The 22,531-nt window shown below is 43.5% G+C and overlaps 1 protein-coding gene across 1 annotated transcript in view; it reads left to right on the forward strand.

The window, feature by feature from the left end:
• Positions 1-6,539: 6,539 nt before the first annotated feature.
• The window catches only part of FHDC1 (FH2 domain containing 1), a 30,269-nt gene continuing 14,277 nt past the window's right edge, over positions 6,540-22,531 (forward strand). Inside the window, exons 1-3 of the mRNA XM_041395754.1 lie at positions 6,540-7,022; positions 13,770-13,831; positions 14,352-14,454. Coding sequence (XP_041251688.1) covers positions 6,540-7,022; positions 13,770-13,831; positions 14,352-14,454 — 648 coding nt within the window. The remainder of the gene's footprint in view (positions 7,023-13,769; positions 13,832-14,351; positions 14,455-22,531) is intronic.

Raw genomic sequence — 22,531 nt, forward strand, 5'->3', positions numbered from 1 at the left:
AAAGCAGAGTTTACAAAATACAAGGTGTTTTTTTACTTTTCATAAGAAAAAGCCTTAAAAAAAGTAGTCATCCTGAAGACTGTCTTGAGTATTTCATTAATTAGAAATCTTAAAAAATTAACAGTATGATTTGGTTTTGTAGTATACCAGCTCATCTAAATGCTATCTGTTCTAGGGAGGTGCATTTGTTGTTTATTATAGGTGGGGCCACTTGATCTACCTATTATTAAAGTTGCCTAATACTTCCTACTGTAAAGACCAGTTTTCAGTTGTTTATAACTCAGATTAATTTTAGCCGTGTGGGCAAAATATTTGCCTGTTGAGTGTTACATTTTTAGGTGAAAAAAATCAGCTAAAAATTTCTAATTAATTTACTGACATGTTTTGGAAAAGTTCAGGGAGAACAAACCCACAGGGTGAGGAAAAGTGAAGAGTTTAACTTCACATCCGGCCTGGCTCCCAGGTCCTCTGCTGTCCTGTTTGGGTTCTGACTTTTTAAATACAATGCCATTATGCAAGTCTCTTGTTTGGCTTGCTCTTTCCGTCTTTTCCAGAGAACATTTGTGCTCATGACTGGCAGCAATGAAAACAAGTCCCTTTGGCTCCAGCACAGGCGGTTGCAGTCCAAGCGGCAAAGCGCTTCCTCGCCGATGACCTCGGGGCTGACCTGACACTCTCGAGGAATGTCCACGCTGGCTCAAAGCTGAGCGTGTCCTCTCCAGCTGCTGCTAACCCTGCCAAGCAGGGATGTGTGCTGTGATGGGAATTGCCTTTTCCTGCTGTTGGACTCTTTTCATTCAGTGAATTTTCAGCTTAAATGACTGGGTTCTGGCATTACATTCCTTATATTTTCCTTTTGTTCTAATACTAATTTTTAAAATTGAGGTGACTAAAGCAGGCTGTCCTGCCAGACCAGTAGGTCAGATCTGTGGAACTGTGTTCAGGAATGGTGTAACCTCTGCAAGCATGGGCCTGGGCTCCAGGCCTGGGCCAGAGGAGGCCACTTGATCTCCCACTCTTCCTCTGGTTCCTGCCTCCCAACACCTGAGCAGAGTAAATAGCGCAGGTGAGGCGCTACACACTCAGGTAAGGCATGATTTTGTCCTGCTGCTCTTGCCTTCCCACCCTGGTTGTATCAAGGTGTTTTCTCTCTCCCTCTCTCCTGTGCTCAGCTCTGGTGGCTTATTAAGCAGGCCTGGAAGTGAGGTTTCTTCTTCCTCCCTCCCTCCTTTCTCAGGAAAGGAAGAGTTTCTGTTTCCACCTTTGGAATTTGCCTTCTGTAAAAAGTAGTGTTGGGGTGTGGAGGCTGACTATTAATTGACTTGAGTGAGGTTCTTCACCTTTATTCTACCTGAGAAAATGTTTTTATTTTAGACATAGGATTCAATCTCTTGATAAAATATTTTAGAACCATTGTATTTGTTTACTGTCTTATCAGTCAATGATACTTTGGCTTTCGGGCATCCACAACTCACATGCGCTGCTGCCTGGAGCGCTGTAAGCCAGGGCTGTGATCACATCTTAAATTCGTCTGCACTTTTCTCACACCGTCCGCTTTGGGAGTCACAAGGGGCCCGTCTTGCATGCTTTTCCCGAGCCTGCCAGGCTAAGCCGGCGTGGAGCGCCGGGGTGAGGGATGCGGGATGGACCGAGGGATGCGCTTGCTCGGGAGGGTGGGCAGAGGGCGAAAGGCTTCAGACGTGGAGAGGAGCCCGTTCCTGGCAGCCGGGCGCGCTGCCCGCAGCACCGCTGTCCTGTTCCTGTAGAAAGAGTTGCTGTGAGTGCGGAGACAGCGTGAGGGCAGTGATGGATGGATGGACGATGTGTCCATGGAGCAGCTCAGCCGGAGCTGGCTCGGACCCAGTGCCCCCGGAGGCGCCACTGCGCATCTCCGTTCGCCGCGGCGGCGGCACCGGCGCTGCGTCGCGGGTCGCTCTCCTCCCGCACGGGCTTTTCGGGGGCACGGGCCGGGCAGGGGGATCGAGGCCCCGCGGCCGGGCCGCTCCCGGATGGGAGGAAGCGGCGGCGGCGGCACCGGACCGGGCTGCGCCGCGTGCTCCCGCGGGCGCCGAGGTGAGCGGGGGCGCGGGGACCCCCGGGCCGGGCGAGGCTTCCGCGCTGCCGGGGGGGCGCGACCGGGCAGTGCAGGGGGGTCGCCACCCTCCTGCGTGTGTCCTTCGCCGCCTTCCCGAGGCGTAGGAGGAGGGAGCGCTCCCGGGGAGACGGGCTCCCCTTCCCGCGGGACCCCGGGCCCGGCCGGCCCCTGGCACAGCGGGAGAGCCCCTGCCGCCGCTCCGCTCGCACGGCGGGGCGGGCGCTGTCCCGGGCGCTGTCCCGAGCGCTGTCCCGGCTTTCTCCCGCAGGGCGAGCGCTGCCCCCGCCGCGTCCTGCGGGGCACAGCGGGGTCGGGGCGCTCCCACCGGGCCAGGGCGCGTCTCGGGCGCCGGGGTCCGGCGGAGCCGGAGGGCGGCGGGCGCGGTGTTACCCCGGGTGCAGCCGAGCCGCCAGCGCCCTCCGCCGTGCCCCGTGGCCTGCGGCTTCGGTGGAAGAGAATTACGGAGTAAGGATCTGTCGCGGCCCCTCGGGTGGTCCCGGCGGCAGGGCCCCCACAGGGCCCCGCAGCCTGGCACCCGGTCCGGGCGGAGAACACGGCGGTGGGGCCGGGCTCCTCCCGAGGGAGCCCTTTCCCTGCGGCGGGGCGAGCGCGGCACCTGTGAGCCCGAAAAAAAAATAGCCGGAGTCGAGCCCCCCGGCCAGGCCCCGTCAGGTCCGTGCCCGGCCCGGGCCGGCTGGCAGGGACGCGGTGCCGCACGGCGCTTTTGTGGGATGCATGGAGCGAGGAATTGCGATGTCGCTGAATAGCGTGAGCTGCGTGTTCTTTGTAACCCGCAGATTTTGGCAGGATCAGGGGATGATTATCGGCGTTTGCAGCTCCTCTGTCTGCAGTCAGACACTAGTTGCTCGCTTTGCCTTTCGTAGGGTTGTTGTTGAGACACAGACACCCAAATGCTGTGGTTGGGCTCGGCGCTGTTCTCATGAGAACTTGGAGGGTGCCTGATACAGAAACGTGGGCAGGAGAGAACTTAAGGTGTGAGTTAAAGGGAGTCAGTCATGTCTTGCAGCATGAATTATGAAATGCCCTTCAGTGCGTCGTGCACCTCACCTGTTCATTTGTGTATGCAAACACAATCTGTGTCCGTCTCAGTGGCAACTGCCTTTTTTGCAAGAAACAAATTACTTTAGAGTGTTTCTCTTACCTGGGGAGAAAGTTGTCCCCATCCTCTAACTTTTAAATTACATTTCCAAGTTAGAGTAGCTTGACTAAAACAATGAATGAGACAAAGAAATAAAATGTTTCTTTTATGCCAAATATGGACACAATTAAAACGTGCAGTAAAGATGTTACTTTAGAGCTTTGGTGCTTCTCCGGCTGTTTTGGATTACAAACATGCAACAATGAGGTATAATTGCAGCGTCTTAAACATTTGTTCTTTGGTTGATTTCTTTTTCCCCTTTAATCATTTGAAAAGTGTGGAGAGGCTGCTTAGGAGTTAAAATTTTGCTTGGCTTCTATTATGCATCCTGGTCCCAGCGTGTCTTGGTAATCTGTAGCTCACAGTTGGAACGGCTGCAGTGTTCCCCACCTCCTCTTGCTGTACTTCCTGCTCAGAGGCACCTGCTGATAGCAGCAAGCAGCCCAGAACCTGTCCTGGCTGCCAGCTTCTCTCCTCTCCCACCCACGGTAGCGGTGGGAGCCCCGCTGGGAACGGCTTTGAGCTGCTGCTCCCGAGAAGGCAGCATGAGAAGGGAATTTTGACCAGTCTCCTGGTATCGGGTAACTCGAGACTGCCATCCTCTTACAAGCAGGTGACCTCTGTCACCTGGATCGTGCTTATCTGTCAGAAAACAAAGCTGAATGCCAGCCTTTATGCTGTGCCTTTCCTTTCGTGCCTTCCTTCCAAATGCTGATTCCTCCCCTTTCCTGGTTCTGGCTGTTACCTCATCTGAAGCAGTGTGGGGTTTGTTGGATTGAAAACAGTTTTTCCTGTTCTATCTATCTTTACATCTAGGTTGGGATGTTTTCTTCCTCGTGCCTTCTCCACTCCTTTCACTAGGAGTGTCCCTTGTCTAGCGCAGAAGCGCTCAGGTCTGAGATCAGTCGTTTTCCTCCCCTGTGTGTTAGTGCTGGGACTCTGGTGATTCATCTCCTACAACTCTGTTCCATTAGGATTTGATCCTGTTTTTCCTAAAGCATATGGATTTATTGAAAGTCTCAAAATGAGGTTCTTGAATGTTGCCTGGGGCATGGTTGGTCAGTCTGTCTGTGTCTTTTTCGACATTTTTTTGGTGAATGTGTGGGAACCCAAGTTAGAAAATAATAATGTTGAGTACTGCTTTGTGTGATGGTGGAAAACTAGCTAATACATTTTTCATTTTTAAATAAGTAGTAGGGAGGAAAAGTGTTTTTCCTAGTTGAGTGTTTCTTTAAATTAATGCAATACTTAATTGCTTTGAGTGGTTAATCTCCTTCCACCACCTTGCACCTGCTTTTTTATGCCTCTCTGCTTCTATGATCATGAATTTGGGAGGAGAGGCGTGAACATGCAGAGCCCTGTAATAGCAGCTGGGCATTAATGCTGACTTAAGTTTGAAACACTCTATCCTGATCCACTTTCTTTGTAGCTTCTCTCCTTTTTACCATGCCATTAAAATATTTTCCATCATGCCTGTGATTTATACAGGTTTTTATATATGTTTTCTACTCTTGTAAACACCTGGATAACATAAGGTATGAGACTGGAAAATCTGAAGCAGGAGAGAGGAGTTCATTGTTACCTGAGCAAGGTTTTGAGAAGAAAAGGTACAGTGGATGATTTTGTGTTGTTTTCTATTGATTTCAGTGAAGCTGTGAGTGGCTGAGTCCTTGCAGACCAAGAGAGAATTTGCCCTAAGGCTTGTTTCTGTGACTTGGGTCTGTTCGTTCATGTATGGTCTAGTGATGGATCTCTGGCAAAAATAGCGAAGTTTTTTCATCACTGTTATAAAATGTCAAATTGATCTGGGTTGCTATTAGCTCTGTGTGAACCCTGCTGAGGAGGCATGCCACTAAGTCAGTGCCAAATTTCTGATCTGATGTTGTTCTTGTGCCAGTGCATTACTTGAGCTTTTTCTGGTGAGTTTTCCTGAGACTGAGTTTTCCTCAGAGGCTGTCTGTCTCCTATCTAAGTTTGTATTGTGTGGCATCTTTGAATTTTTAACATTTTTTCTTGTAAATTCCCAAATCTTTTTTTTTTTGAGATAGCTTCCAAATTTCCATAAAATCATGAGATTCCTCATTGGTATGCATTGCATTTGAAACACTTCAGTTTTTCTCTGAGACTTATGAATTAAATCTGTTTCGACAGACTCAGCATATCAAAAGTGTGGGGTTTGTGGAAGTCATGCTCATATCTGAAGGTTTGCTGCTAATAACAGCATTTATATTTAGAAGGTGGCAGTATAAGAAAAGTCTTAAACCCCACTGTGACTCCTGTTAAGTTGTTTTATGAGATAATCTAGAGGTAAAAACTTCACAAAGTATTTAAAGCTTTGCATATGTGCAATGCTTAGGGATGTGTAGGGTCCTGTTCCTCTTACCAGCTTCTCTGTCCTTTCTCTCTCTGTTATGGAACTGGCACTGTTAACCTGGATGCTGAAGTAAATTATAAAGGACAGCTCAATCAAACTGTGGTCTTTCTTCTCTGAGTGTATTTTGGGAGGTAGTGCAGCCAGACTAATAATACTTTTAAGTTCATGCTCAGCGAACACGGAGACTTTAGGGACTGTACACTATCTTTGCCCTTATTGATATTTGTGTGAAAAATACAAAGGCAAAAAAAGTAGTACACTATGCTAGACTGTTAAATCATCAGCAAATTTTTAGCTGTTTTTATGCAGTTTGGGTTTGAACCATGGGTTTAGAAGATTCAGACAGGGAACAGGGTCTGCAGTTAATCCAATACCATAGTTAGTACTGTGTGCAGTCATCCTTAAAAGCATACCTGAAATTAGCAGTGGAATAATATTTGTTTTAATAATTTGAGAAAACTGTATTCTCTTACAAAATTGCACTGAATGGAGATTAACAGGTAGTTTTGATGCTCACTGTGGGTGATTTAGAGGTATTCTTGTGTTTATATGTGTTCTTGAAATCTAGGCACCTGAAGCTGCTTGAAATCTTGGTGTGGATAAATGTAAAACTATTGCCCTGAGAAAGGCTTTTGATTCACTAAATTTCCCTTCTGGATTGAAAGCTTGATAGCTGTTGTACCTCAGTTTTGGTGCCTTTTCAGTGCGAGGGACAGTGTCCAGTGTCTGTGATCTGAGTGTCGCTATTGTCCTTTGTCGCAGGTTGCGGAGATGGTACAGTCCCCTCTTGTGCTGCCGCCGCTGGCAGGTAGGGTTTGAGAGGGCGTGATCCCAGCGGCTGCCGCGCTGCCTGCTCAATGTTCCAAGCCCATCCAAGGAAGTAACACTCTCCCCTTCGGGGAGGCTGTAAAATGCATGTTATGAATTGTCTCTCCTTGGTCAATGATAAAGAAAATGGGGCAGTTCCAGTTGCGACGGGATTGATGAGCGAGGATGCGACGACGGCGCCTCAACTTTCTCAGCCTGCAGCATCGCCGCCCCCCGCGCCATGTCCCCTCACGGGGGCTCCCCCGGCCCCTCCGCTCCCCCCGGGAATGCCACCCCCACCGCCACCCCCTCCTCCGCTGCCTGGCCCCAACATACCCCTTCCTCCTCAGCTGGTAAATGGGCACGACAGCCACGGCAAAAAAAAACGAATGCGGAGCTTTTTCTGGAAAACTATCCCTGAAGAACAAGTCCGTGGTAAAAACAATATCTGGACAATTGCGGCAAGACCACAGTATCAAATTGATACGAAGACAATTGAGGAACTTTTTGGGCAGCAGGAGGAAGCCAAACCCCAAGACTCCCGAAACCGATCTTTAAAGTCTTCATTTAAAGAGACTAAAGAGGAGGTAAGAATTAAAGTAAAACCTCTTTTTTTACATAATGCTGTAGGAGTTTATATGAATTCTGCCTCGCCTTTTTCTCTTTCTCTGTCATGTTTCATCCTTACGGCAAATTTGTCTTGATTCAAAGGAGAGGGGAATGATGGGAAACATAAACTCTTTGTTCTTAGTGGCACATATTTGTTTTTCAAAGAGCTAACTGTGTTTTATTATTTTAACTTGCTAAGTGCTGTGATTTGATCACCTGTTAAAATAAATATGAATAAGCGGAGGGAGCTGAAAGCATCTGTATTTACTCATGTTGGATAGCCCTTGAGTTTCCAGTGTGGAACACAACTGTATTATCTCTTCAACTCTTGCTCTGTGTCTGTGATGCAAGCAAGATGTTGTACATGCAGACACGTACCAGGCAGGAGAGAAGAGAATCCTATTTGCAAGGGTTAAAGCTGTATATGCCCACAGTATCCTAGAGACATCAGGAAGGGAAGTGCCAGTATGGCAGCAAGGATATAGAACGTAACGTAGTGATTAAGGGTATTTGTTATTTCATAATTTCATAAAGTTTCCACTTTCATAAACATGACTTTCCTGCTAAGAAAAACTTCATCTTCCCTGTTTTTTCTGGAAATGAAGATAACCTTCCAAGGAGGTCCCAAGATTGCCACTGATTTCTGCTCTGGTGAGGAGGAGTACTCTGTACTGAGTACTCTCAGGTTCAAACACTCTCCAGGGAAGTGATAAGTAGCTTTTCTAGTTCTTAAATCCTCATTTATAGACAGCCTCTTTGTGAAGCCAGAATTGAATTGTCTCAGGTGATCTTTCTCTGAAGTAATTGGAGGGCTGAAATGTAGATTTAATCACTAGTGTGTGTCTTCATACATGTTAACTTGTAAACAAAATACAGAGGGCATGGGGTTAAGAGATGTACCAATGCATCAATTTTTAGTAGAGAAAATAGGGACATGAAGTTGCTGACATCTTGCAGGATTCAGAAGATGTCAAAATAAGATCAGAAGGGACAAGATGATAAACCAATGCACTGATAGTATGCATGTTGTACATACTGAAATGTAAGGTTTAAGAGGGCATGTGTATTGCAGGCTCCGAAACCCTGACGTTGGGAAGCAGTAATTGGGGCCATCATCAGAGGTAGTCATTAACCTGTGCGCTGTTTTCAGGCTATGTTCATCTTTGAATCAGGAGTGCAGTGAGTGCACTTCCTGTGCCGAGAGCAGATGTACAGAGCTCTGGCCTCCTGCGTTTCCTCAGAGGCTCCCCCTTTCAGCACTGCTGTGTGGTAATGATCTAGTTCCAGTAAATATTACAATAAGTTTCATAAACTGATTGTGGCCCACAGTGTGCAATAGGTAGGTAAGAGAAAACCCCGGTGTGCTCTAGAACTCATGCAGTGGTAGAGATTAAAATCAGAGGCCTGCAAAACCAGGGATTCTCCAGGATACAGTACCTTGGAAACAAAACCCCGTCTTGCTGAAAGTTACGGTTTTTGTGTGTGTGTCTGGAGCTGATGCGGTGGTGCGGTGCATTTGCCCTGCTTGGTGCCTGTGCACCCTGGCTGGGGGCTGCCGTGGTGACTTTGCACGTGGCGGGTGGTGAGGCAGCAGGACTTGCCTCTGAGTGATGCCACTTAAGTGACAAAGCGTTCCAGGGGCTCGCTAAGCTTTGTCAGGCATGCTGCAGCGGTGTGTCAGCGGTGAGCAATTTCTTGTGTGTTAATGGACTTTGCAGTCCTATCTGCTTAGCAAGGAGGGAAGGAGATAATCCTGAGGAGCCGCGTGTTAGTGGAAGTGCGGAAGTACAGATGGCAGCAGCTCACGTGCTTCACCCTGCTTCAGCAGGGGGCTGCAGGTGGGAGCACAGGCCTGCTTTGTGACTCCATGGGTTGTTTCAGTGTGGATGGCTATCCTCAGCTCTCTCTGGTAAAACCTACTGACAGGAGCCGGGGGCAGGCTGAGGTGTGCGGAATCTGTGTGACCTGGTGGAGAGAGTGCTGGTGTGGGGCTGAGGGAGCTCTAGTTCTTCTTGGGACCGTTTCATAAGCCAGCAAGGCCAGGTGGACCAGACATTTTGTGTTTCAGTACCTCTGTTCCCTTTGTGTACAGCACAGTCGCTTTTAGACAGTGCTTTATGGTCTAGCAAAGAAAAATGTTCTTAGATGTTTACACAGTGGAATTAGCCAAGGTGGCATCGTATATCAGCAATGAATTTTCAAGGCAACTTCAAGTGCATAAACTCAACTTTTACTTAGATCCAAATTTGAAGAAAAGCAACATGTGTCTGAAGTGCTTTACAGAAGGGCAGGGCCAGAGAGCGCTCTGTTGTCCCTATGATGTCCCTCTTGGTGCAATGGTGTAGCTTCAGTGCATGTGGTGAAGAGTTACTCTTCAGCCAGTGTTGAGACTGCCCTACAGACTGTGGAGGAGATTTGGGGTTTCGTACCTTTGCCAGAGATCACTGTTGATTATGAAGTCATGAGCAGTTTTGGTAAAAGTTCTATGCATGTAGGGGCTTACAACACTGCATGTCCTTTGAATTCCTCACTCGACAGTGATTTATACAGGGAATTTATATGTAACATCGTCATTATAACAGAAGTCCCTTTTGAGGCTTGAGTCAAACTCCTACAGCAAATGCTTTCCTTTTTGTAAACAAGCCCTCACCAAACCCTTAGGAGATTAATTAACATGTTTCCTTGACTAAAGGCTTAATTTGCCCTATGGTTCCGTGTAATTTGAGGCCCTGAAAAATAGGGGGTGCAAGGTTAAGTTTACACGCCAATTTACTTTCCCCATCCTTCAGTGGTGTCCCAGTGTGGCACAACAGGCGCTCACCCAGGCTGTAGTTAGCCTGGCAGTGGAGTGGGCAGAACAGCTTCTTGTCAGCCAGAGGAACTGGTCTTGCTTTCTCCTTCAAACTGTGCCTCTGCTCCTGTCTCTCACCTCACCCCACCTGTCCGCTGCCTCTGGACAGATATTGGATAATGCAATGCACATATTACACCCTCTGTAAACATATTTAAGTAAGCAGCTCAGCAGAGTGCTGTGGGGTTCTTCATTTGTTTTCTGCTGGAGCAGTTTCTGCTCTTCGAGTGAGGTTTGATGACTTTGAGGAAGGATGCAGTGAATTCCAGAACCTGTGCAAAGGGACAGTGAGAGGAGGAGAGAGAAGGAAGATGGAAGGAGTGAGCAGGATGTCTCTTGTCCCCTCTCCTAGACATGTCTTCTCTGTTTTCCCTGTGCTGGCTCTGATGCTTATTCCACCTTCTTGAGAGCTGATTCAACCTGTCGGTCCAGAGAAGAACTAACAGCAAGAACCAAATGAGATGAGTACCAGTGCCTGCCTAAGGGAAAGAGCAGGCTGAGAACGTGACATGGGAGGATGACACAGAGTGGGGACAGCCCTTCAGTAAGTTGCTAGGTTCACTCTGCTGCCCCGTGACTGCAGGCATGGAGTGGTGGTAGCTGTGTTGTAATGTGAAGTGGAAGCTGAAACAGGAAGTTATTTATATCCTTCCCAACCTGCAGCACCAAGCCCGAGCCACCAGGCTGTTCCATGCTTGCTGTAATTTGTAAACTGTGTCCCACCATGTGAAACCCCATTACTCTTGGGCAAAGAAACCTACAATGTTTTGTTTTACTGATCTCTCATAAATCCGCTTTGTTGTGTTTCTCTTCCTCATTGATGATTTCATGGCAAGAAACTCCTGTTGCATTTCTCCAAAGTCACTTTTGATGTGGGTCTTTTTGTGTCTCCCAGAACACTCCTCTGAATCTTTTGTATTGATTACAAATTCGTGTTGGGATTCAGGAATAGATATCCTTTTATCATCAACACAACTTCACCGTGGTACTCAGGCTAATTTCCCCGTTCTCATAGTACCTTGATAACTGAGTATTTCTGTGGTGGATTTGTCAAACTGAGGCCTGCTATTGTGTGATCTGTGCCTGCTGCAGGTTTTGGAAATATGCTGGGTTGAATACTCTGGTGATGAAAAGTGGATTAATGAGTGAATTGCTGTCCTTGGTTTAGAGATTGCACTGTTTATAAAATAGATGTGGCAAGTGATGGCAAGTGACCTGTGATGTTTTACGTAGGCTTGCAAAGTACAGGTGTGGAGATGGTGGAAGGTGTTTGAGAGAATTGTAGTATTTCCAGCTTCAGAGAGTAGAGGATGAGAATGGAGAAAGCTCTCCTGAATTTATCTAAAGTAAATCATAGGAAACCGTATGAGGGTTTTTTTTTTTACTATGGAGAATTCCGGTGGGACTAGGAATGCCTGTTCCCAATTCTCAGTTACAGTCCAGTGTAACTTTTTGAGTCAAGAAGTCCAGGGGTATTACTGGTGGACAGCACTTCAAAGCCCCTTTGGGTGGCAAGACCTGAAATGGTGCTGTGCCGGCAGCAGCATTGGTGGCATGTGTGAACAGAAGACAGGAGCAGACTGAGCAGAGTTTAGAAAAAACTGTGGTAATGTTCAAAGGGTAAAAAACAACAGCAGACAGTGCTCTGCATGAACGAAATCAAATGAAATCTCGGTGGAGAAGAGTAGACATTGTGAACAGATGTTCAGGCTGAGCTTACGAATCTAATACGCAACTGAATGTGGGATGGAAGATAGTCTATTGTGTGCAGGGAGCTTGGATTTATGGGGGATCTGCCAGGTTCCCCTTTTCTCCTCCTTGTGCTCCCATCTGCAAACTCCTTGAAGGTAGTTATGTAATGACAGCAGTTTCAAACACTTTAGATAAGCTTGAAGTAGACACCAAGCAGAGAGTGACCAAAAAGTGAGACTTGTTCTGATTGTGTGGTTAAACAAGAAATCAGAGAAAAAATAGAGTACAGTCATATACAGAGCAAGAAGTGTATGTAAAATCCTGGTGCTCAAGAACAGCTGTGACATTTTTTTGTCGTGCTGATAAGACAAATGCAGCTGTATATGTTTCCCTTTGTTGTTTTTCTTCGAGGGAAGATATTAAAAAAAAAATATGTAATTTGTTTGGGGTTGTACTGTAAATCTGAGTTGTGCCATGGAAAACAAAGGTTTACTCATACGATGATCAGTCTCCTTGTAACAGTTACTGACTATGATTTAAAAAATGTACACAAGATTAACTCTGAACATGCTTAAAAACCCGAAACAAACCAAAAGCCAAATGATGGCAAAGCTTATAGGCTTAAACTAGTGCAGAGAACTAGGGGTGACCGGAGCAATTGGAGACTGGAGCTACAGTTAGAGAGGTCAGTGAGAGGTCCCTGCAGTAAAACATTTGAAAAAGATTAGATACTGCAGGGGGAGAGATAGCTGAACCTGTCCTGCGTTAAGGGGCTTTTCCTTAATGATCTGTTGGGGGCCTCTCAACTCTCAAGATAACAGGAGAATAAGCCACAATCTGTCCCCTTATCTCTGCATATGCTAAAACTGAAGGGCTTTGGGCTACCAATCATCTAATTAAAACTAATATGCTGATATTTCCTGTGTTTTCTAGTCTTCACTGTTTTCAGAAGAGAGGAAATTCCAGAATTTCAGAAAACTTTTCAATATGACTCACTATTTTTAGCAGACGAAGAGGCTGTCTCCTGGGTGTATGTTGGGGATAGCCCATTAATCATCCCTATATTTTCACTGTCACCAGCATGACTGCAGGCTAATTCAATTTCATGATAATGCCAATGTTGCATTTATATATCTACTTCTAATCTGAGCACTGTCACAAAGGTCAAAATGCCTTCCCAGTTGTCAAAACCACAAACACATGAGTCCAACACTAGTCTTGAACATCTATGTGTACTGAGCTCTTTTATTGTAGCCATCAGGTGGAACTGTTAAGGTGAAACAATTCTCTTGTCCTTGTAAATCTCATGACTTCTGTAGCTGTTATCGCCAAAATAGCTGTGGTAAAATTTTAACCTTAAGGACACAATTTGCTAAAACAGGGCATACCTCTCAGGTTTGAACTTGTATGCTGTTACAGGAAGAAAAATAAAAGAGGCACTTGGATTTTAAAATTTTTTACAAAATTAAGGGGAAATATTGTGGGGAAGGTTTGGCTTTTTTTTTTCTGTCTGCCTAATCTTCAGAATTATATACGTAAGATGATACAGCAAACCAACTTTGAAATACAAAGCTGGGAGAGACTGTTATTTTATTATGGATTTCTGTTTGCTTCTAGCTAAGCAATCAGATTTGGGCATTACATGTTTCAGGGTTTGATTCAAGATCGACTTACTTATCTTGCCTTGAGTCAGTGTGGCTGTTAGTTGGGATGAATTAAATCAGTAATGCACCTGACCTCTGCTTAGAAGTCCCATCCTCACATTTGTCACAAAACCTCTGAATTTACATGGGTTTTGAAGTGTGGTGTTCACTAACCTTGGGGCCTTCAAGTGCAATACAGTGTATTACCTGGAAAGCAACATTTTGCAGATGCAGGGTTATGAAATAAGCAAGAAGAATGTTTTTACTCTGTAATGAAATAGGAATATTGATTCTTTCCTTCATTATATGTTGCTATGGAATTTTTTGCTTCATTTGGAGAAAGGTGATGTGAGTGTGCTATATATTTCCCTGGTAAAAACTAGTTTTGTAGTATATGATCTTTGTTGATAAGAAGTGACTCTTTATTTGGCATGGGATTTGGTGCAAACAGTTATCTGTAGCAATTTAAGAAATTATATCTGCTATTATACGCTATTTTCTTAGGTATTGTTAGATTAATCTCTTGCTTTCTCTCTCAGGTTTCCATTTTGGATGCAAAACGAAGTATGAATATTGGGATATTTCTCAAACAATTCAAAAAGTAAGAAGTCTTTGTAGTTCTCATAAAATACATACATTGTGCTCTGTTCCTTGTGGAGTTTGCAGTTTTATGCAGTTTTCTCAAAAGTAATTTGACGTAATTTCTTTTCTAATATGTTTCATTTTGAATGCATTTATGACTTAGCATCAAACAGAGTTTGCTGATGTTAACCAGCTGAGGTGAGCTTTCAGGTATGGTCAAGGGAAGCCCTTTTACCTCACGTAACAATGCCTGTGAGCTGCCTTTTGCTGGCTTCCTCTCTTTGTAAACAATTAGAAAGGGGCAATGGGAGCAACATTTCCAAGAGTGAGCCCTTCCATTGCTGTCTGTATTCACTGATAACGTTGCCCTTCGGTCAAGGCATCACTGAAGATGGTGTCAGAGCAGTGCTGCTGTGAACACTGATGCATCCACAACCTCTTTATAACTCTGTTGAGTAGCCCAGGCATGGTTATTTCAATCTGTGTAGCTGTTCGCCCTGCAAGTGTTAGAAATATGTGTGCTCAATTGTTTTTTCAAGGTCTGCCGAATCCATCATTGAAGATATTTATCATGGAAGAAGTCAGCCCTATGGTCCTGAACTGCTACATGAATTTCTTAAATTATTACCAGAAGCAGAGGAGGTAAATAATGGTTTTATGTGGAACTTATTTTTTGTAGAGTTCTGCTGACTGGGATTCCAACCAGAAGCTCTGTAAAAGAGGAATCTCAATGCCTTCCTGAGGCTAGGGAACAGGGAAGCACTGAGTGCAAATGTTTAATCTTCGTGTGACTTGTGGTATTGAGGTCACACTGTAGTCATTCCCTTCACATCAAGTAATTTCACCTGCTTTTAAGGAGTTGATAAGACATTTTTTGTTTATATGATGTTCCTTTTGTCCCACAAACAGCAAGACCTGGAGCATTCCTTTGTGCAGATAACTGCTCTAGGGAGGTTAGAAAATTCAGAATTTAAGTGTATTCTAAGCAAACAAATTTCACTTCTTTGGCACCTGCCTCATGCCTTCCCATTGCAGTGCCTGTGAGTGGAATATTGGTTGAATATTGGTAGCCCTGTGCTACTGCCTTTTTGCCTTCTGGTTCACTGCCTGCTTGGTTCATCTGGGTCTGTTCCTGGGCCTGATCACTGGGTTTCAATAGGGCAGAAAGGCAGCTCCAATGGAAAGTTCAGCACCCATGGAATTTGCTAACATGGCTTAGTGCTCAAAGGAGATGTGTTAGAAGGCACAGAATTGCCAGCAGTGCCTCCTCAGTGTTCCTGTGATCACCATATGACCAACATCCAAGCGCAGCCTTCTCCCCTCCTAGTCCCAAGCTTCAGGTCTATTCACATGATTAAAGAGGTGAAGCTTCATCGACTGACCTGGGAGCCCTGCTTAATGATGTACAGTTCCTTGCCTGCTCACTGTTGGCACTGACCCATTTGTATGTACTTGAGAGAAATGTAAACCACAAACCTGACAAAATTAGCATTAGAATTGCTTGGGTGCTTCACATCAAAGTGAGTGGCTGAAACTTGGGAAATTGCTAAGTTAAGGTCCACGTAGAGATCAGCCTCAGCTCACATGCTTTACCACTTCAAGGTCATACTGTCAAAGCACTTTGTTTCCTCTGTGCAGCAGCAAATCTCCGATCCAGTCATCAGTAGAACATGCTACAAGTCTTTTGCTATCAATTTTATGACCCTACATTGAGCTGCCTTTGCAGAGAATCTTGTAAAAATTGTGTTATGTTAGTACACTTGATTAATATATCTCTTAGAGTTGGGAGGGTATAACAAGCTGAAATGTAGTCAATCAAAAAAAATAGTAACAGTAGTTCTGGGACCTCAAAACCATTCCCTCTTCCCTCTTTGTTTGCATTTTAGTACATATTCCATTATATAAACAGAATTTATCTCCTTCCTCTGAAAGTCAGACTGAGGAGAACAGTGGAGTACTAACTTGAGAGTGACTCCCAGTTAACTTTATAGTCAGAAAATTAGACTGAAAGAAAAGTACTTTTTCTTCTTTTCCTCTGTCTGGCTTAGATCTTGGTTGTTATTTTATGACAAGTAGAAAATCTTTCAGCTAGTGTAGTCTATGTGATAAAAATGTTGTCATTCAGCTAGATTTGTAATGTAAGTTGTTGAATTTATCATTTTTGTCTGCAATGCTCAACTAGATGCATTAGCTATCCAATAGGTACTGCTAAGAGTGAAAAAATGTTTATTTATTTGACAACAGATTTGACAGCAGGCCTGTCACTCAAGATAGTGGGGCCAGAGGATTTAAGAAGTGCTTTTAAGGAGTCACTTGAGAAATTAATAGAAGATATTCTATGATACAGGAGGGCATTAGAAATAAAGGGGCATTAGACATGAGATTTGTTGCTATTCCCAAGAGAAGGCTGGAAAGAGGCTGCTTTCCAGTGTGCAGGTGTTTGTATGTATTTAATTAATTGCATGCATCAGAAATGGGAAAGACCTCTTTGTTACTCTTCTCATAATTGTTGAACTTCTTTGGATTTTTCCCCTTGAGAGCTGGATGGCAGGCAAGACAGGGAGAAAATCCTGAGTGTAAGGGCCTGATGTTTCTGCTGGTATGGAAAAATGCTTCCATGTTTTCATATCATCATGCTTGGTGTGGTCTAAGAATAAATGGGTCCAGTAACTCCTTTACTACAGTGGCTTCTAAAATTTTAGTGTAGGCGATTAAAAAATTTGGTTTTCTTAGGAGCCTCTGAGCTTTTTTTTTTTCTTTTTCACCATTTTTTCTGCTATATCCCCTTACTTTTTAGTTTATTGTCTGCCTCCTAGACTGAATACCTGTCTCCTAGAATAGTGATTCACCATTTGCTAAGGGAAAGGCATCAGAAGCTTACAGTCCCACATACAAATAATCCAAGAGCCACTAGAGATACCGGGTGAAGTGGTGTTAGTTGTTCTGCTGTTCCCTCTTCTGTTTAATACTCCCTAATTTCTTTTTTGTCATATCACATGAGATAGCTTTAGCAAGTTGTCATCACATTGGCCTGTCCCTGCACAATGTTTCACCCATCCTCAGCAAGGATTCCCTGGCATTGCCCTTTCCATGCTTCCTGTTCTCCTAAGGACCTGCTTTGTTGTTGTAAGAGTTGGCAATTGCTCTGAGCAGAGACCTGAGCACTCAGGTGCTGAAAGGTTGGCAGCTGTTCAGGGCAGTCTGTCTTGCTGCAGCCATGGGTGGGCTTCTGCAGTTCCTCTGTGTGTGCTCTTCCAGCAGCTCAGGTACTTCCAGACACATTTGCCTGTATGCATGCACAGGTTTCTTGCAAGCTGCAGTGAGGGCCAAGTGCCTTCTGTAGGCTCTTCACCAGTAACTGTGCTTTGAGATGTCTTCTGCTTTTTCTTTTTTATTTTAATTCCTTAGTCTGTAGCAGTGAAAGGAGGGAGGGGAGTGCCATTCCTGCTCATGGCTGTAGAAAGGGCAACTCTGGACTATTTTGTGTCTTTTTTTAACCAAGAAGTTTAAGTTTACAGTTTACCTGGTGTGAATAAGCCCCAGCTTTGTACTCCAATTGTATCTTATCTACAAGTGTTGTGATATCCAGTCACATTACCTGAATGTGCTCCATGTCTCTTGTTTGACTTTTCTGACATATTTCAGATCATTTCAGTTCATTGTATCTCAAGCACCTGGTGGTATTCCAGATTTATGACAATGGAGGCTAGGTCCTTGGACTAACAAATATATTTAACATCAGTTGTCTTTAAAATTATTCTATTTTCACTGTTGCAATGTGGCAACTCTATTTGCATGCAAAAATAGGTGTCAGTACTACTGATCTTCTAGCTGTTTACTATGAAAAATCCCAACTGCTATCAGAGTTGTGGAGATTTTTGCATGTAAATGGCAAATACAGGCTCCTTACTGAATGTTTTTCTCAAACTATTAAGACTATTAACTAATAAGACTATTATTGAAATATTGGCACTGCTGTGAAGTCTTTCCTAAAACTTAAAATGTTTGGGTATTTTCAAATGTTTAATTTTAAAAACTTGACAAATACTTGAAGCTGGCCGTGATGGAGCTTGCTGCAGGGCTCTGCTCAATGTTTTGTCCAGGGCTGTCTGTGGGTGTGTGGCCTGGCCACTACACAGTGGTTAGGAAAAAGGCCAAAAGCAAATTTATAACAATTCTCAATACATTACCAACTAGCATAAGATCTAAGATTTGTTTAAGTCTTCTTAGAAGTCCTGCTGTTTGTACCATACTGTGCTTAGCAGTTTTGTAAGGAGAAAGAAACACCTATTTGGAATCTCCTCTGCTTGATCTCTTTTTTCAGTTTGTTTTTTTTCCAGGGAGCCTTGATTGAAGCAGTTGTCTTCTCTGCTATATCTCTTCTGAAAAGACTCCTAGTTGTTTCTGAATGATACCCTATTGAAATGGCTGACAGCTTTTATTTACTGGCATCCTGACTAGAGCAGAGAAGAAGCTTTTAGCTGCTTTTATGTGCATATTATTACACTCTTCAACAGGCCCAGACTGGCAAAAGTTGAGAGAGTCCAGTGTTTAACGAGCTAGAATAGCCAGAATCTGTACTTTAAATACGTACAGAAGAGAGCATATCACACTGGTAATCAGCTCACCCACACACATGCACTCCCAGGTTATCAACACAGTGTCTTAGCTTCCTTTATAGTGTCTCAAGCCTGTCCTTTGCTCGTGTGCTCTGATTTCAAACCCTGGTCGTCCGTCACCTGCTTTATTGGAACTGTTTCTGTCAGCCCTACCCTTTTCAAACCATGTCTGTAGTTAAATGCCCTCTCCTTTCCTCAGCCAGTGCTTTATAGGGTTGATCATCCTTTAGAGCTTTCATCTCCTTTTCCTTTTTTGCCCTTTATGATTACCTGCAGGTTTTTCTCCCTTTCTTTTTGTCATTTGCTGGTAGTGGTTTGCCACTGCCCTGGCTTGTGCCCCATCGTGTTTCACTGCCTCACACATCTGCTGCTTTCCCACATGCCCTTGTGGCTGGATTCCACTGTGATGCCTTTTGGGGCATTGATATTTTTTAACTTTCTTTTTTGTTAGTGCCCTGAATATTTGCAGTGGTATGGAGATATTAAATAATAAAAACTAACCCACAGAGAAAATATTTATTCCTCTTCTTCAAAGATCCTGCATAGCTACAAGATCCTACAAGATACCTGTTTTATGCCATAAAATAAAATCCCACTAGAAGTGCTGCTGGTAGCTTAAAAATTACCAAGAACTTGAATACAGTAGCTTTTGTGTCTGCCAGGTATAATGGCATACTTGAAATGGGCATCTCTACTGCAATTGTTCACAAAGCAAATCAAAGATCAGGCTTTCTATGTTTCATAACTGTTCTTAAAATTAAGCAAATTATATACGTGAGAACCTTGTGTATCTAAAATCAGATTGAGTGTGCATGGGCATGCATGGGCAGTGCAAATGCATATTCCATATACAAATATAATGAAAAATTAAATTAGTAGCTCGGCACCCAATTTGAGTAATACAGAACTGAGCATGCAATGTAATTATGCTCTCCTGCATGTACACATTACACTGCCATATCTCCAAGAGTAGGTACATGGCTGCCTGCTCTTGTGGAAAAGTTTTGTTGTTCTACAAGAGAGGAGGTCAAGGCCAGAACTGATAGGATTATTCATAACATTTTTATAATAAGCTACATTTTTAGCTCTCTTTTGTTCTCAACCCATCTACTATATCTGTTAACATGATTAATAGTGAACATTGTTGTCAATCTCCTTGGTTTCTTTGCAGCCCTGGCTGCAGTTGGTATTTGAATTTGACCCCACTTCTGGGAGCCATCAGAGAATCTCAGTTTTCTTCCAGAATACTTAGACGGCGTGGCAGTTGAGAGTAGAGGCAGTCCCATGGGATTTTGAATAGTCTCCTTGGAATGTGTCATGACAGACATCCAAAATGTGTTCCAGTAATTTTTTAGCTTTGGCGTTCAGAAGTTGGGGTTTTTTTTTAGTTTATTGGTAGTGTTGATAAAGTCAAATAACTTTTTTTCCCCCTTCATGGCACAAATTATTTTTGAAATATGAAATTTTTAATAAAAAAGGGAACACACAATAATTGCTGTCCTATCTTTACCTTAGCTATTTCCCAGACTATTTACAATTTTAAGGCCAAGTTAACAGATGATTTAGTCTTCTGCGTGAAAAACTTCAGACATGTATGGAGAACCAGGCTGTGTTTGCTGAATTCCAGGGTGAAAAGGACCTTATAACTCCTTTGTGTTCCTGTTTTGTCTGCTTGTGGAATGGGTCACTGTCCTCCACCATCCTTGGGGTTTGGGCTTCTTGGGTGAGCTGCCTTGATGCTTCGTCCAAAGGCAGTTTGGGATAGAAGACAGTGGGGGTTTAGGTGGTTGATGTAGGCTGGGAAAAGTGGGGTGATGAGCACATCTTTGTTTCAAGTCTGGTTACACAGACTTTCTTCTGGGCTGACTATTGCCCAGAGCTTTTTGCATGATGACATTCACACCCCATCCTACCCATCAGAAGGCAGCCTTGTCAATGTCTTCTGTTGTGCATGTTTAGGAATGTTCCTCCTCTGAGTTAATTCTGGGATTTAGTACTCATGTGACTCCAGGCGTTTTTCCTAGTAGGATAGAAGAAAGAGGATTTCATCCAGTGCATGTAAAACTAAAATTGCACATAGAACACATTGATTTTTACTTACTGTTGAAAGTATATTTAAATATAGTGCTGGTAGCATGAATAAGTTAATATTTCTGTCTCAGGATCTCTTATTGTTCACTTTTTGTGCATTTAAGTCTTCAAATTCCATCTTCCTATAATTAACCTGTGGCTTATATGGTCTGATTTTGGTGAGGTGGCGTGGGTTTTTTTGGCGGGCTGTTTTTCTGTCTTTCCTCCCTCTCTGCCATATCTGAATGCCTGTATCCTTTTCAGGCAAACACTGGTATTTGCAAGACAGTAAAATGAGGTTGGAGAATTTGCAGATTTTTTTTTAGGTTGCAGTCATCTAGTTTTGGGAAGCTAGGTTAAAGAACCTTTAAAGACTGAGGCAGTATACTATCTCTCACTCCCCACCTAATGAGGTAGAAAAAGTGTTTATTTTGGGTTTGTTTCTTGCTCATTTAACACCTTAGAATTATCAGGAATGTCAAGTCTGGTCTTTCCTGTTTTTTTGTTGGCAGACTTCTTGAATTACTCAGTAAATTAGGAGTTTTCTCAGGCCTAAAAAAAATGGTTATGCTGTTTATCTTTAGAAGGGGAGCTGTTGTCTGAGTGTCTTGAGTTAAATGGGAGGGGGTGGCAGTGTTAGGAAATGAAGCTAGATAGCCTGAATAAAAATTGCTCTCTTATTGGAGGTCTTTTTCTTGGTTATAAGTTTTTGTTAGTCTTTTTTCCTGTTCATTTGTTTGTTGATGTGGTTTTTAATTTGAAAAGGAATTCTTTTTCATTCTGTGATTAACTTGTCTTTTTCTCTTTCTTCATGTGTTCTCAACATTTCTATTTTTTGTGGTGTGGAAAGAAATAGGAATAAAGCTGTTAAGAGAATCCTTTTCTTCTGTTAGTTCATAGTCCTGATTTAGCATAGCATATTTTTCTTCCACTACAAATCAGCTACTTTTTACTGTCAAAGCAGAAAAGTAACTGAAGTGATTAATTTGTAGGCTGATTCTTTAACAAAACCTGTGGATATCTTGCTAAATCATGGTGTTGGGGGGGGTAACTGTTGAGGCCTTGATGTAGTGTCCTTCTCTCCAATAGCTTAATATGCTTTCTAAAACTAAAAACCATCTGTGTGAATGTGGTTGTGCATGGGCTTTAAGTGTGATGTTACACAAAGGAAGGACGATGGGCTGGTGTGTAAATCAGTGGACACATGCAGCTGCTGTGAGAACTTATTGGTTGAATGAAGCAATAGTGCAGCTGAGAGTGAGCTCTGCTTTTGGACACAGTTGCTGTGTTGGAAGATGTGGAAGAAATTCCAGTTACACTTAAACATATGTGCATGTATTTTTCAGTTCTTCTATATAAACAAATAGTGAGTATGTGGGTGGATCAGTGGCTTCCAGATCATGCAAATATATGGATTTTGGTGGAGCTGGGAAGGAAGATCGACAGAATTAATGCAGTGGTATTTCCTTTGCATGTAAATGGTGTCCTCAGAGTACTGAGAGTACTGACAAAAAAAAATACTTAAAATGGAAGATTGCATTTATCTTTAAAATATTTCATATTAATGAAAATAATACAAACTCAAGATCATGAAGTTTACCCCTTAAGAGCATTTTAGGGGAAATGGTTGAAGCAAATATCTTGAAAAAAACCAGTAACTTAAAGTTTAGTTGTATTGTGCCAATAAGATCTAGGCAGTCCAATGCTGGATATTCTGAACACAGTTATGCTATGCCCGAGTGTGCATCACTGTTGTTCAAGAATTGAGGGTCATTTTTCAGATCATCATCAGTATCCTAAACATAGTGATGAAAGTAATCATTGATCAGAAATCAAAATCAGCAATCAGAATGGTGGCATCATGGTTTCTGCTGCTGGACTGTGTAGCTAGTTTTTTAGGAGAAGAGTGGCTCTATATTTTAAATTTTTTTTTGTGCTTGGGGCGTGTGCAAATTACAGGATCTTGGGACAGTGAAGCCATTCACTGGGTGGACTTTCCAATGCCTTCATTTAAACTTACTGCTTTTCAA

Source organism: Onychostruthus taczanowskii, unplaced genomic scaffold (assembly GCF_017590055.1).
Source record: "Onychostruthus taczanowskii isolate IOZ18803 unplaced genomic scaffold, ASM1759005v1 scaffold12, whole genome shotgun sequence".
NCBI classification, from domain to species: Eukaryota; Metazoa; Chordata; class Aves; order Passeriformes; family Passeridae; genus Onychostruthus; species Onychostruthus taczanowskii.